Source organism: Bos javanicus, chromosome 11 (genome assembly GCF_032452875.1).
Source record: "Bos javanicus breed banteng chromosome 11, ARS-OSU_banteng_1.0, whole genome shotgun sequence".
Taxonomy (NCBI): Eukaryota; Metazoa; Chordata; class Mammalia; order Artiodactyla; family Bovidae; genus Bos; species Bos javanicus.
Genome location: NC_083878.1, coordinates 98,574,270 through 98,587,796, shown reverse-complemented (window position 1 = coordinate 98,587,796; position 13,527 = coordinate 98,574,270). Strand labels below are relative to the sequence as shown.

The window sequence follows — 13,527 nt, the reverse complement described above, 5'->3', positions numbered from 1 at the left end:
TTCAAGGATACACAGGTCAGCAGGCAAATGGAAAAGATACCATAGAGTTTTAAAATGCATGAACATCTGGGAGAAGCACACTTGCAGCATATATAGAATCCATAAGAAATAAATCTATAAACCATAATAAACAAAGATATCCATAATAGTATCCATAATAAATAAAGAGTTCCTAGAAATCAATAAATGGAAGACAAGAAACACAAACCAAAATAGTCAAAGAACCTGAATGGGTAATCCATAGAAGAAATGCAGATAACCAATAAGGATATGTAAAAAATGCTCCCTCTTGTTCACAAAGAAATGTAAATTAAAATGGGACCCTTTTTGACCTTTCAAATTAATAATAAATATTGGGACCAATGTGGGCACAGTTGTAGGAAGACATACCATAGATGGAAGTATAAACATGTATCATCTTCTTGGAGGGCAGTTTGGCAATATATGACAACATTAAAATGCATATACTTGGGACTTCCCCAATGGTCTAGTGGTTAAGAATCTACCTTCCAATGCAGGGGATGTGGGTTTGATCCCTGGTCAGGGAACTAAGATCCCACATGCTGTGGGGCAACTAAATCCTGTGTGTCTTAACTACTGTGCCCATGCGCCGTAGAGCTCATGCTCAACAAGGGAAGCCTGTGCATGCCACGACGAAGATCCAGCACAGCCAAAACTGAAACTGAAAAAAGTGGGTGGCTGAGGACAGCACCATTGTGGAGAAGGAGTGTATAAGGATGAGGCTGGGGACTGGGAGCCAGAAGTGGGTACAGATGGAAGGATGACAGGGAGATGGACAAGGAAAAAGGACTCACCTGTGAGCTCTGTGAGAGCTGTAAGGGGGCCTGCTTACTTCTGTTCCTCTCAACCCAGAGGAGCACTCAGTGGACATGCCTCTTACTGAATGAATGAATGAGTATTTGATAGATGACTACATAAAAGGAAGGGAGGGTGCCTAGGAGGGGGTGTATGGTGACCCAGAGAAACAGGAAATAGAGAGAGAGGCCCAAATAGGGGTGACCAGAGTATAGAAAGTTGAGAAGCAGATGGTAGGATTGTAAAATGGAACAGCTTCTGTAGAAAACTCTATGGCAGATCCTCAAAAAATTAAACATAGAAGTACCATATGATCCAGTGATTCCATTTCTGGGAATACACTCCAAAGAATTGAAAGCAAGGTCTCAAAGAGATATTTGTGCACCCATGTTCATAGCAGCATTATTCACAATAGCCCAAAGGTGGGGGGAAAAAACCCAACTCAAATGGATACGCAAAATGTGGTCTACCCAAACAATGGAATATGATTCAGCCTTAAAAAGGAGAGTTATCCTGACACGTGCTACAACATGGATGAACCTTGAGAACATTACGCTGAGTGAAGCAAGCCAGACACACAATGACAGTTGTTGTTTGCTTCCATTTATACGAGGTACCGAGACTTGTCAAATTCATAGAAACAGAAAGGAGAATGGTGGTTGCCAGGGGCTGGGAAGAGGATGGGATGGGAGTCATTGTGTTTTGTGTTTTTTTTTTTGCTGTGCCATGCAGCATGCAGGATCTTGGTTTCCCAACTGGGAATCAAACCTGAGCCCCCTGCATTGGGAGCGCAGAGTCTACACCACTGGCCTGCCAGGGACTGTTTAAGGTCGAGGCGGGCAGAGTTTCATTTTAGGAAGATGAAAAAGTTCTGGACATGGATGGTGGTGATGGTTGCAATCTGAATGTCCTTAAGACCGCTGAACTGCACGATTTGAAGTGGGTAAAACAGTGAAATGTATGTTATGTGTATTTTTTTCTCACAATAAAACAGAGTAAGAGAGACGCATAAAGTTAATATGGGGAGAGAACGTATACGAGAGACTGAGACAGAAGAGACTAACGGGGAAGAAGGAGGTGAGCCCAGGGGCAGGAGTTCAAGGCCAGGAAAGAGTGGGCAGTGCCAAGTGGGCTCACCTGCTCCTTGGTGCGACCCTCGCGCTCCCGGATGTGGGTGGTCACAATGCGCTCCATCTCCTCCCGCAGCCGGGGGTACTGCTGGAGCTGAGAAAGGGTGGCAGGGTAGAGAGCCAGGTACACAGCGGGCACAGGCAGAGGGCACCCAAAGCCCACCAGAATCCAGGGTGGGGTGGGAGGGACACACCAAATGCCCAAGACTTGGGGGCCCAGGAAGCTGACGGCACCAAGCCACGGCCACCCCTTTCCCTCAGTCGTGGGAGCCAAATGGCAATTCAAGGGTCTTCCCGGGTCTGGGCCCTCTTTACTAGCCTACCTGGGCAACTTCATGGGGGCTGGTAGTTCCCATGCGCACAAGTGCCTTGGGAATCAGCCTGCTCCTCGGCAGCCATCTTGCTGGCAGCCATCTTGGAAACAGACCTATTCGATTGAGGCCTTTGTTTGGGGGCACAGTTAGCTCCCCAAACGTTCACTCATCCTCAGGGCTATGCTTTGCCTTTTCAAAGGCTTGCAGACACGCTCAAGTGGGGAACCAGGCAGGTAACAGCCTGCAGATTACTGTCCGGGGAGAATCTGGGGAGGGCAGGGCCCAAGGTGCCAGCTGGCCTCCTGAGTCAGGCTGGGGACAGGCAATGCTCCTTGTAAGAGCTGGGGGAGGGGAGGTAGGGGAAAACCAACAGTCACACAAGGGCCATGCAGGAGGCACAGGCATGCTTGGGGGGTGGGGCGGCATGCGGAGTTGGGGGGGGGGCAGCAGCATGAGCAGTACCCTGCGGGGGGCCTGGTTGGGCCCCAGGCCTTCATGGTAGAATCCACCCAACTCTTCTTCCCTTTGCATGCCTTGGCCTGGCACTACCACCCCCCAGACACATTTGCCTGGCTCCAAGCTGGCTGGCCAGCCTGCCTGTGTCTGCCCCACTCCTTTGGGGTAGAAGTTCAGCAGCACCCCTCTTCCGCTCCTAGTTTTTAATCAACTGAGGCTAAAGGGGAAGTTGTTCCAAATCCTTGGCCTATGAACTCTGTCCCCAGCTCAGCCAGGCTCTGGACAAAACCCAGATGGACTCCCCCTTCAAGATTCTGTTGAATGTCACCTCTTCCAGAAAGTCCACCATGATAACCTCTATGTCCCCTCCCCCACCCCCTGCAACACACACCCTCTTCCCTCACCAAACTGGACTGTAATTGCCCTGAAGGCAGAGGCAGGGTTGGGCACACCACGGTGCTCAAAGAGGGCAATGTTGACGGAATGAGTGAATGAATGAAGGATGGATGTCTCTGCCCTCCTTGCCAAGGTGAGCAGACATGGGCTCCTTTGCCCTGTGGCTCATGAACCAGCAACTCCTCAGAAAGGGGGACTCGCTGCACTGCTGAGGACAGGAGTCTACTCCCAGGGACCTGCTCCTCTGCCGGGCGGGGCTCAGGCCGGGCAAAACTAGACCCACACCTTGTCCCTCTTCCTATGCCTGGCTCAGGTCTCTCAGGCGGATCCCCCTCTGTGGGAAGAGAGTTGAAGGTTAGTGTGCCTGGGTCACAAGTAGGGATTCTGAGGGCAAGAAGGAGGCCAAGGAGATGGGGTGAGGTCTTCCGGAGAGGCAGGAGGGTGGGGAAGAAAGCAGCGTCCTGGGTGTCAGCCCAGGAGAAGCAGCCTTGAGAGGTGCCACATCCTCCCAACCATCCCATGACTGTGCCAAGGGTGTGGCTCATGTGGCCAAGCTCAGGGGACCTGGGAGAGAGGCAGCCTGAGACCAGGGGCTTAAAAACAAATGCTGGCTGGAGGGGTCCGGTGGACCCTGCTGCCCCACAAAGCTCGAGGATGCGCTGTCACTCCTTTTCGAGACTGAGTCACGGCCACCAGAAAAGCCTCCTCTGAGATGGTCCCAAGTGCTTCCTCCCAGGGTGGGGTTGGGGTAGGGGCAGGGAGGGAGGAGGAGGAGCAGTTTGCCAAAGAGCATGACCAGTTCTCCCACTAACCTCCTGGACGCTACAGTGGTCAAGTTTTCCACGTGTCACAAGTGACAGGGCAGCCTCAGCCCCTTTGAGCAGTTCTGTTCCCTTTGAGCATCTTTTTCCATTCTGGCTGCCTCTGCGCATTTCCAGGACTTTCAGCCAGTTTTTAAAATGGATCTTTTCTCTCTCAGTTCCTGGCTAAGTGGGGCAGTCAGCCTGGAGCCCACTGTTTAGGAGTCAGGAACGCAGGCCGTGGAGCCACATGGCTCTGGGTTCAAAGCCAGCCCCCTGCCCTGCTGACTGTCCTTGGGAAAGTGATTGGACCCTTCTGAGCCTCAGTTTTTCCATGTGTGAAATGGGGTAATAATAGCACCTTCCCTCTTGGCATTGTCGAGAGGACTGAGCAGCACATCCTGTGCTGGACAGTAAACTCCAGATTTCATCCAGAGATGAAAACGCTTAGCCCAGCAGGGCTAGGGATAATTAGCAGAAGGGTGTTGCTAAATTTGGAAGACTTAGGGAGGAAAAAAAAAAAGATGAAGATGGGTGAATTTCACTATGTAAACCGAAAAACTAATTAAATCAATCAAAGGGCATTTTTAAAATAAATAATTTACAAGCTTTCCTCTCTAAAGTCTTTGTTGATCAGTTGTCTACTTACAAAAACTTACCAACTCACTATAAGAAATCTGAATATGACTGAAGTTTGTGAAGTAGAAACAGAAAAATTCCTATGTTCTTTGCCTTCTCAAAATAATGGTTAATAACTATGCCTTTAGAACTTGATAATTTATGTAGGTTATTATATTGTATTTTACTTTTTGTATATTTATCATTTAAATATATTTCTTTCCCCCTAAATTCTATATATTATTTTCTGAAACCTGCTTTTCCCCCCACAGTACATTGTGGAAGGACATATGAATGGAAATAAATATCCCTTGCCCGTTTAACAACTAGTCTTTCATTGTATAATACTATAATCAATATCCTCTTGATGGACATCTGGGTTGTTTCCAACATATTACAATTTACCCTAATTACTGCTTTTTTGGAATGCAATTCAGCAGTGTTTCACAATTTCTATATCTAGTAATCAGTCTTCAAGGAATCTGTCCTAAGGAAATAATCCTAGAGAAAGAAAATTAAAACTACTTATACACAAAGATATTCATTGCCAGGGTATTTATAATATTGAAAGACAGGAAACAATTTCAGCATTCATCAATAGGAAAATGGTTAAATAAACCATGACAGTAATAAATCAATTCAATAGAATATTATGCAATCATTAGAAATGCTCACATTGACTTTGTAATAACACCCACCAAAATGTTGGGAGAAAAAGAAGGATACTAATATATTCACAGTGTGAGTACCTAATAATGTACATAAGTCTATGTATAGAAAAAATAGTTTGGAAGAATAAATTGGTTAAAACATTTTGGAGGGCAAATCTTGCAGAAGTTACCAAAAGTGTGAATGCTTACATCCATTGCTAGCTAGTTCTATACTAGAAATTTGCTATAAAGAAACAACAGGATAAATGTGCAAATACATTTATAAAGCTATTCACTGCAGAACTGTTTGTAAAACGAAAAACAAAAAATTGGGACAACCTAAGTGTCTGTCAATAGGATATTGAATATGTAAATCATGTCATATTTCTACAGTGGAATACAGTACAGTTGTTCAAGGGCATAGTCTTTATGTAGCTACTGCAAGGATTTCAGTTCATACTATTCAGTAAAAACGAAGAGCCCATGGATCAGTGTGGTCAGTGTGATCTCTGGTTAAAACTGGTGAATATGTGTAATTAGTTAAGGAAGGAGTGCTGCCAGCAGCTATCTCCAGGGCTGTGGGGTTATAGGGACTTTTGCATTCTCTGTGCAGTTTGAGTATTTTGGTAACAGTCATGTATGATCAGAATGAAATCAGTACTGCTAATTTCATTCTTTTTAAAGGACCATGTGTGTGGCAGCCTGGATGTGAGGGGAGTTTATATATGTAGTTTATATGTGTACGGCTGAGTTGCTGTGCTGCACACCTGAAGCTCTTGCAACACTGTGAATTGGCTATACTCCAATATAAAAGTAAAAAGTTGAAAGAATAAATTAACTAGTTAAGTCTAAATAAATAAAAGAGGAGTGTATTTACAGAAAGTGTATGAAAGTCTCAGTGTGGTTCTCTTGAAAGGGAGGGTTGTTGCCTCCTTTTTATTCTTAGGGGTTTTCCATATTTTATCTATTTGAGAATGTATCACTTTCACTAGGAAAAACCAAAATGAAAAAAAAAAATTAGATATTGTCTTGTTTTGTAAAGAGATTTGAGGCAGCTTGAAATAAATGCATGGGACTTCCCTGGTGGTCTAATGGTTAAGACTCCATGCCTCCACGGCAGGGGGCTTCGGTTGGATCCCTGTTTGGGGAACTAAGATCTCACATGCATGGTGCAGCCAAAAATTAAAAAAAAAAAAAACTCAGTATTTTTTAGTTTAACAAAAGTTAAGATCATATCACTTAGTAGTCATGATGTTGTGGGACCATGATTTAGATATCATGATATATACTCTACAATAGAGAATCCAGCTCAGATTTGATTCCACCTGGATCAGGCACTGAGTGGACGCTAATTTGCTTAATCCATTCCCATCTGGCACAAAAGTGAGCAAAAGTGAGACAGGACTGTGAAAGGGGCGCACAGGACTAATTGTGTACGAGCCACAAAAACTGTGATACCTTACTTGAGACATGAAGTTAAGGCAAAAATTCCCCCACCTCCCAGCATAGGAGCTTTCTCAAACACAAGCAAGGCTGGACTCATGCAGGCCTCTGGGAAGGACTGCTTTAGATGATCTGGTGAAAAATCCCCCAAATGCCCTGAAGTAGACAAACAGGAAAAAGGCATCTGAAAGGTCAGAGACTACTCAAAAGAGGCTGACCCTGGCAAACGTGTATGGATTGCAATCAAGGGAGTAATCCAATATGCTTTTAGGCAAATTAGTGTTGGGACTGGGATGGCTCCCCTGGCCCAGGAGGCCCTGATCCAAGACCTCTTCCCCTGGTCTCCGTAAACCTGAATCCCATTCTGCTGTTCTTTTCTGAGATTCGGTTTTGTCATCTGTAAAATGGGGATAAGACTATCCACTGCTTGGGGTTGTTCGAAGGATGAGGTTAGATAACAAGGGCAGGCACTTAGCCTAGTGCTTAGCACACAGTAGGTGCTCAATAAACAGCTCCTTATTATCATTGTTGTCAAAGGCACCACCGAGGGTGCTTGGGTGAGAGCAGTCTGCTAGGCGGAGGTGGGGACCTGAAGGGATTATGAGGACTGTAGACCCAGGGTTAGAAGCTGGCACCAGATCTCAGAGCCAGGAGCCACCCGGGCTGGCCTGGGTCCACCTGAGTGCTGAGAGGTCGCCAGGCTTGCTCAGCAGCTGGTTGCGGCCCACCGCAGGAGGCCCTGGCCGTGAGGAAGCCATGGCCAGGCCCAGCCCCTCCCAGGCGGCCATCATACCTTTTCACTACACTTTCTGATGGTGGCCGTGAGCTCACTGACTACCATATCCACACACTTGATACTGGGCTCTTTAAGCTTCTGCACCTGCTTTTTCACTGTGGCTTCAAAAGCGAGGTCAGGTGTGAAGAGGCCCGTCCTGCACCCGGGAGGAGGAGGGGGGCAGGACGGGGTGCAGCCAGGGGTGGGAGGGCGAGGAGGTGGAGGGGAGTGAAGGCCAAGCGGAGCCAGGGTGCAGGGTGGAGGATGGCAGGGGCACGAGGGAAGAGAGAGAGACACCAACACAGAGAAAGAGAGAGAGGAGAGAAGACAATGTGAGCGCTGGGCCTGGCCCTCCTGTTACCACCCAGACTGGCACCTCCCAGGTGTTGCCAAGCGCCGCACCTCCCCCTCCAGGGCTCTGAGGGCATGGGAGGGGTCTGAGGGACCAAGCCCCGGCACCATCCAAGGGCCCTTACTGAGTTCATATTCTTTCCCAGGGCTTGGCTCCGCGACTCTTCAGCTACCCTGAAGCCTGCCCCCTCTCTCTTTTCCAGCGCTGTCTTTGTCACAGCCCGGGGTCCTGCTGAGGAGCTGACCCAGGCCCGGACTCCACTCACCTCCATTCTGGTCAATGCTAGGTTTCCCAGAACCTCCTGTATTTGCTTCGTCCCGCCTCCAAAGCCCAGCACCATTCCCTATTTGCCAAGGTTGTGGCAGCCCGCTGCCCAGGCGGCGCACTGCACAACTCCAGGGGGCGCCATTTACTAGACTGTGGAGTAGAGGACGCCTCCCAGAGTTGTGTGTAGCTGCCTGGTCTCCATTCTCTATTTCCTGCTCTACTCCGGCCCTTCCCTTTCGCCTCAAGGGGCATCCTGTGCCTCTCCTCCAGTGGAGTCTGGAGGAGCTCAGTTTGGAAAGACAGAGAGAGAAGAGGAAAGACAGAAAAGAGTGAAGATGGTGATAGAGAGGGGCCAGGACAGCTGTGGGGAGGGGAGAGGAAGGGAGGCTAGGGGGTGGAGTCCAAAGCCTTGGCTCGGAGTTATAGCTCTGCCACCTCTGAGCTCACATGACCTTGGGCAAGTCACTTGATCTCCCGAGCCTCAGTCTTCCTGCTGTGAAATGGGTACCATCTTCCCTGCCCTGCCCTGCCCTCCTTGAGTGGTTCTGTGAGGCAGATGGAGGAGGATTCTGTCCCTGGAAGTCTGGATGTGGATGGAAGGGACAGGGAAGGTCCTGAGTGAGGGTCCTGAGTGAGGGTGGGGGTGAGATGGGGAAGATGAAGGACGGTAGGGAGTTGGGGTACCTGCTTGACCTGGGTCCTCTGGATCCCTCTGGCTGTCCAGGCCCCTTGGGCGGCACCCAAGAAGGTCCTGTACCTCTTCTGTCTCCAGGGCCAAGACTTCCCTGAGACCCCTCCCTGGAGACCCCAAAGATGACTCCACCTCTGGGAGCAGGAAGGGGACTGAGTCCCTTCTTCTCCCTGAGCTGGGGGAGCTCTTGGTGGGCTCTCGGAGCAAATAACCACTGCCATATCTGTCTTTCCAATGTCTAATCCCTTGGTCCCCCCAGCCTGGGGGCCAGGGCTGGTTGAGGCCCCCTCAGAGAGTCCCGCTCTCCTGGACTGCGGTGGCCTGCCTCCCCCGCCCCGCTGAGGTCTGTACATGCTACTAGGGGGCAGTGGGGTGGGGTGGGGAAGGAGCGCCTGGCAGCAGAGCAGGGCGGGGCAGAGGTGGGAGGGGCTGGCCGGGCGCCAGTTACCTTCTTGGTGCACTGTCTAACGGTGCTGATTAGCTCCGAGATAACCATGTCCACACACTTGAGACAAGGTTCTCGGATCTTCTTCACCTGCTTTTTCACAATGGTCTCAAAGGCCATGTCTGGGGTAAAGAGCCCGGTTCTGAATGCCCAGAGCAGGAGAAGGGCACAGTGTCACAGGCCAGCTCCTGCCAGGAGTACCAGGCCAGGGCCCCATCCCGACCCCCTGAGCTCTGCCCTTGGGGTCCTCCCACTACCCCTCTCTGGGCTTCAGTGTTCCCATCTGTAAAATGGGCAGGAGGGACTCTAATGAAGGTCTTTCAATTGATGCTTTTCAGGGTAAGGTCTGCTTATAGTTGGTGCATATGTCCTGTTTTGTCTTCAGATTCTGTTCCTACAAAAGGTTCTGTGGCTAGAAATGGTTTGAAAACTGCTGAACTGGGTTGTCTCTGAGAGCCTTACTGGGAAGAAAGCATTTTATTTTAAGACTAGGAGAGAGATTTTTTTTTTCCTGTGCCTTAGCCAATGCAGTCTGTAAATTCATGCCAAACCTTGGAATGGAACCTGCATTAAAGCAGTGACATTTTGGTCTGGTTCACTGCCTAGGCACATAGCGGGTGTTTTAAATTTTCTTGTTGAAGGACCAGTGTAGCTCTGGATCCCTGGAGCAGAGGCTAAGATTTTAAGGACTGGTCTATTTCCCAGTCTTCCTTCCTGCTCCACTGGCCTTGGTGTTGACTGGAAGGAGGGAAGTGGGGCGGAATGGGGCCAACTTTGGGCTAACAGGATCATGGGAGGGTCTGGAGGGTTGAGAGGCCTCATTCCATCACAAAAGGTTCACAGACCAACACGTGGTAGCCTATCTCAGGCCCTACCCATTGGTTTGGGCAACTTTGTGCTGGAGACGACTGATGGGAGCTGTCTCACCTTGGGGATGGGCAGGGGACCCAAGCCCAGAGGGTGCTGCCCCTGCCACCTGTACCTTGGGCTGTACCCAACTAGTCTAGCCGCCAAGCCTTGTGCCCAGGAACAGGCAAAGGCAGGCAGCAGGCGGCAGGTATTGGGGTAGCCCGGGTCTCCTATCCAGTGCCCCTCGCCAGAGCCTGTCCAAGTTGGAAGCCGGAAAGTTGGGGTTGAGGAGACTGAGCACTAGGGCTCTTCATCCTTCCCGAGGGGAGCTCACTCCATCACTCCCTCTACCTCTGCGCTAGACCCTTTCTGCCTTCCAGGGTTCGGCTTCCCTCCCCAGTCCCCATACGTGCCTAATGCCATGGATATTCTTGATGGCATAGCTGATCTCCCTTCGGAGTTCCTTCTCGTCAAACTCCATCTGTGTAGGAGACCAAGAGATGGCTGGTCAGGGCCTCTGTTTGTACTTGGGAGGTCAGGACAGGCTCCACCCCACTCCCAGGACTGGCACCAGGGCCTCTAGTTAAGTCAACCAACATACGTGTGAGAGAGTTCTAGGTAGGTGAGTGGGTGGGAGGGAGGTGAACCCTCCTGCGCCAGGGTGGGGGGCTGCCTACCTTGACCAACTCGAAAGGGAAGCGCTCATGGAAGATCCGGTTGATGCGGGCGCCCCCTGACAGTTCATAGGTGTCAATCTGGTCCCCTGAGCCTTCAATGCGCTTCTCAAAGTCTACAGCGAACTGCTGGACCATCCTGGGGAGAGTGGTGTCACCTGAGGGGGCAGCAGCAACCCAGAGCAGGGAGCCCAGGGAGAGACCCGGTGGTGCTGAAAGGCTGCAGGAGGGGCAGCTCCTCAATGGGGAGTCAGGGGTTGGGGAGGGCCTCACTGCAGCAGAGCCTTGGTCTTTCGTGCTGGGTCATCAGGGCGGAAGTTTTTGTACTCCTCCACCTCCTTCTCGATGGACAGCAGCTGGCTCTGGAGTTTGTTTCGCAGCCCTGGCAGCGTGTCCCGGATGTGGTTTGTCAGTTGCTGGGGGTAGGGGTGAGGAAAGCATGAAGACCATGGTCACAGAGACCCAGAAAGCCCACAGGACCAGGCAGGGACCAGGATGTCTGGGGCCCGTGTGGACGTGGTGAGGTGCAGAGCCACAGCCCTGCCCACCACTGCCCTGCCCACCGGAATGAAAGCTGCCTGGCACACAGTAGGTGCTCACAGAGGTGTTTTAATTGAACTAATGAGTCAGTAATGCCATTTTTAATAGAAGCCAGAAATTTAGATTTTTATTGGAAATCACCTGGTTTTGATTAATTCAATAGTGTTAGACACCACAAGAACCAGATGAAATAAATCAGGGGCAGTGATGACTGGAAGACTGCCCCCTTGTGCCCTCTAGGTTTAAGGCCTCCCTTAAGGTAATTCTCAAGTTCTGGGACTCTGGTTAGGTCACCCCACACAGTATCTCCCTGAAATGCACAATGACTGTAAGAAATGAGTCTTATCACAATTTTACAGATGTAGAAATAGAAGCTCAGAGAGCTGGAAAGTCTTGGTGGGTGAGGCGAAGCTGAGATTAGAAACAAGGTGTATGGCCTCCAGGGACCCCAACTTTGCCCCACGTCACACTGCCTCCCTACTGTCAACACACACACACACACACACCTCAGTGATTCTGGAAGCCCCATTCCAGGCAGAGAAATATCCAAGGAGTCCCCTGGGATCACCTGTCCCCAGATCAGCCTCTCCCCATTTCAGAAGGTACAAAGGTCTTCAGCCAAGTACGCTCCAGTCCTAGCCCCTAAGCCCAAGCCCTCGTCAATGACACCCTCCATCCTGGCAGGGTGCCAGGGCTCCCTTCCTGGCCCCAGGAAAGGGGCAACGAAGCTCGGGTGCTACCTCACTGTGGGACAGTGGGCAACCCTCCCAAAATACACTTCAATGACTCTGTTCTCAGGCTGGTTTCCCAGACTTCATCCTGGCCTGAGCCCCTACCTGGTTGAGGACCTTCTGCAGGTAGGGCGTGCCCATGCGGTCAGCCAAGTGGCGGTAGGAAGGGTGGGAGAGGAAGAACTTGCGTTCAGCAGCCAAGGCAGCTGTGATATCTTTCTTACCATCGATGTCCTTCTGGCTTCGGTTCACGACTCCAATGTAGCCTGTGGGTGGGGTGGAGGTCAAGGGGCATTCAGTCTTGCAGGGAGTGAGGGGCTGGAGGTGAAAGGGAAGGGCTATCACGTGGGTCAGGGGCATGGCCTACCTACCTCTGCGCAGCGGGAGCAGCTTGTTCTCCAAAACATCGCGGGCATCTGTGCCCTCGTCCATCAGATCCAGCTTAGTGATGACCCCGATGGTTCGCTGACCTGGTGGGGAGGATGTGGCAGGAGAGAGCTGTCTACATCTGCACTCGCCCTCATACAGAAGACCCCAGGCACTCCCGATCCCACCACACTCCCGCTATCTCCCAGCCCTCTCCCTCCTTCACTCACTGCCTGCCTGTGCTCCGCCCCCATTCATTCTCCACGGTGGCCCAAACGACTTTTAAGGGCAATAAATATGATCCCACTGCTATTCGCTTAGACCCTCCAGTGGCTCCCCCTTACCCTGTGAATAGACCCCCGGGGCCCTGCGTGTCGGCCGCCTGTGGGAACCTACCCTGCGGGTCCACCTCCTTGGCGACCTTGAGGGCATCAGAGTTGGCCAGGTCAGAGTTGGCCGGGGACACGGCCAAGATGAGGCAGTTCTCCTTGGTGACGAACTGCATAAGCATGTCCCGGATCTGGAACTCGATGTCAGGAGGTTGGTCCCCCACCGGGACCTTGGTCATTCCAGGCAAGTCCACTAGGGTCAGGTTCAGCACTGGACAGGGTGGCGAGAGGGCGGGCTCAAGGCGAGGGGCGTGGCCGTAGGCGGGGGGATTAAGGAACAGGGCCGGGTTTAGAGAGGACGTGTTTGGGGGCGTGGCCGTAGGTGGGTGGGGTTAGGGAAACGCGGAGGGCTAAAACGGAGACCCGTTAGAGGCGTGGCCAGAGGTGGGCGGAGCCACGGCTCGGTTCGGGGGCCAGAATACGACCTGCCGAGGAGTGAAGCCCGTGAGGCATCGGCTAAGGGGCGGGGCCAAGGAGACGGTTTCCTAAGGGGCGGGACTCGGCGAGCGAGCTGAGAGGCCGGGGGCGGGGCCAGGGTCAGATCTCACCGTGCGGCGAGTAAACGCGGAGGTTGATGGGCACTGGAGAGATGCCCTTGTTAGTGCCGGTCACCCGGTCGGTCTCAGCCTCAATCTCCAGGCGCACCTCTTCGAAGTCAGTGAATTTCTTCCCCTTGCAGTGCAGAAACTCGGCATATTCTGCCCCAGAAGGAGCCGGGCGCGGGGGAGAAAGCATCATAACCAAAGCTTACCTGGGTCTCATCTCCCACTGGGAAAAGACCCCTCACGTACACACACACACACACACACACACAAAACACTGCCT

At 51.3% G+C, this 13,527-nt stretch overlaps 1 protein-coding gene across 19 annotated transcripts in view; it reads right to left on the bottom strand.

Annotated features, from left to right (window-relative positions):
- Positions 1-13,527, bottom strand: part of DNM1 (dynamin 1) — a 43,437-nt gene that overhangs the window by 15,483 nt on the left and 14,427 nt on the right. For 12 of the 19 annotated variants that reach the window (XR_009739609.1, XR_009739608.1, XR_009739611.1 and 9 more), the window contains exons 3-11: positions 13,251-13,400; positions 12,710-12,913; positions 12,319-12,417; positions 12,053-12,213; positions 10,950-11,092; positions 10,680-10,815; positions 10,416-10,483; positions 7,417-7,555; positions 1,954-2,040 (exon numbers count right to left, since the gene is read on the bottom strand). Coding sequence is in view for 15 of the 19 variants with exons in the window: in XM_061433660.1 (XP_061289644.1) it covers positions 1,954-2,040; positions 7,417-7,555; positions 10,416-10,483; positions 10,680-10,815; positions 10,950-11,092; positions 12,053-12,213; positions 12,319-12,417; positions 12,710-12,913; positions 13,251-13,400 (1,187 nt within the window). In the remaining 4 variants the exon portion in view is untranslated. Of the gene's footprint in view, positions 1-1,953; positions 2,041-7,416; positions 7,556-9,156; positions 9,296-10,415; positions 10,484-10,679; positions 10,816-10,949; positions 11,093-12,052; positions 12,214-12,318; positions 12,418-12,709; positions 12,914-13,250; positions 13,401-13,527 lie in introns of all 19 variants that reach the window. The other 7 variants (XM_061433647.1, XM_061433649.1, XM_061433650.1 and 4 more) reach the window with 1 other exon arrangement.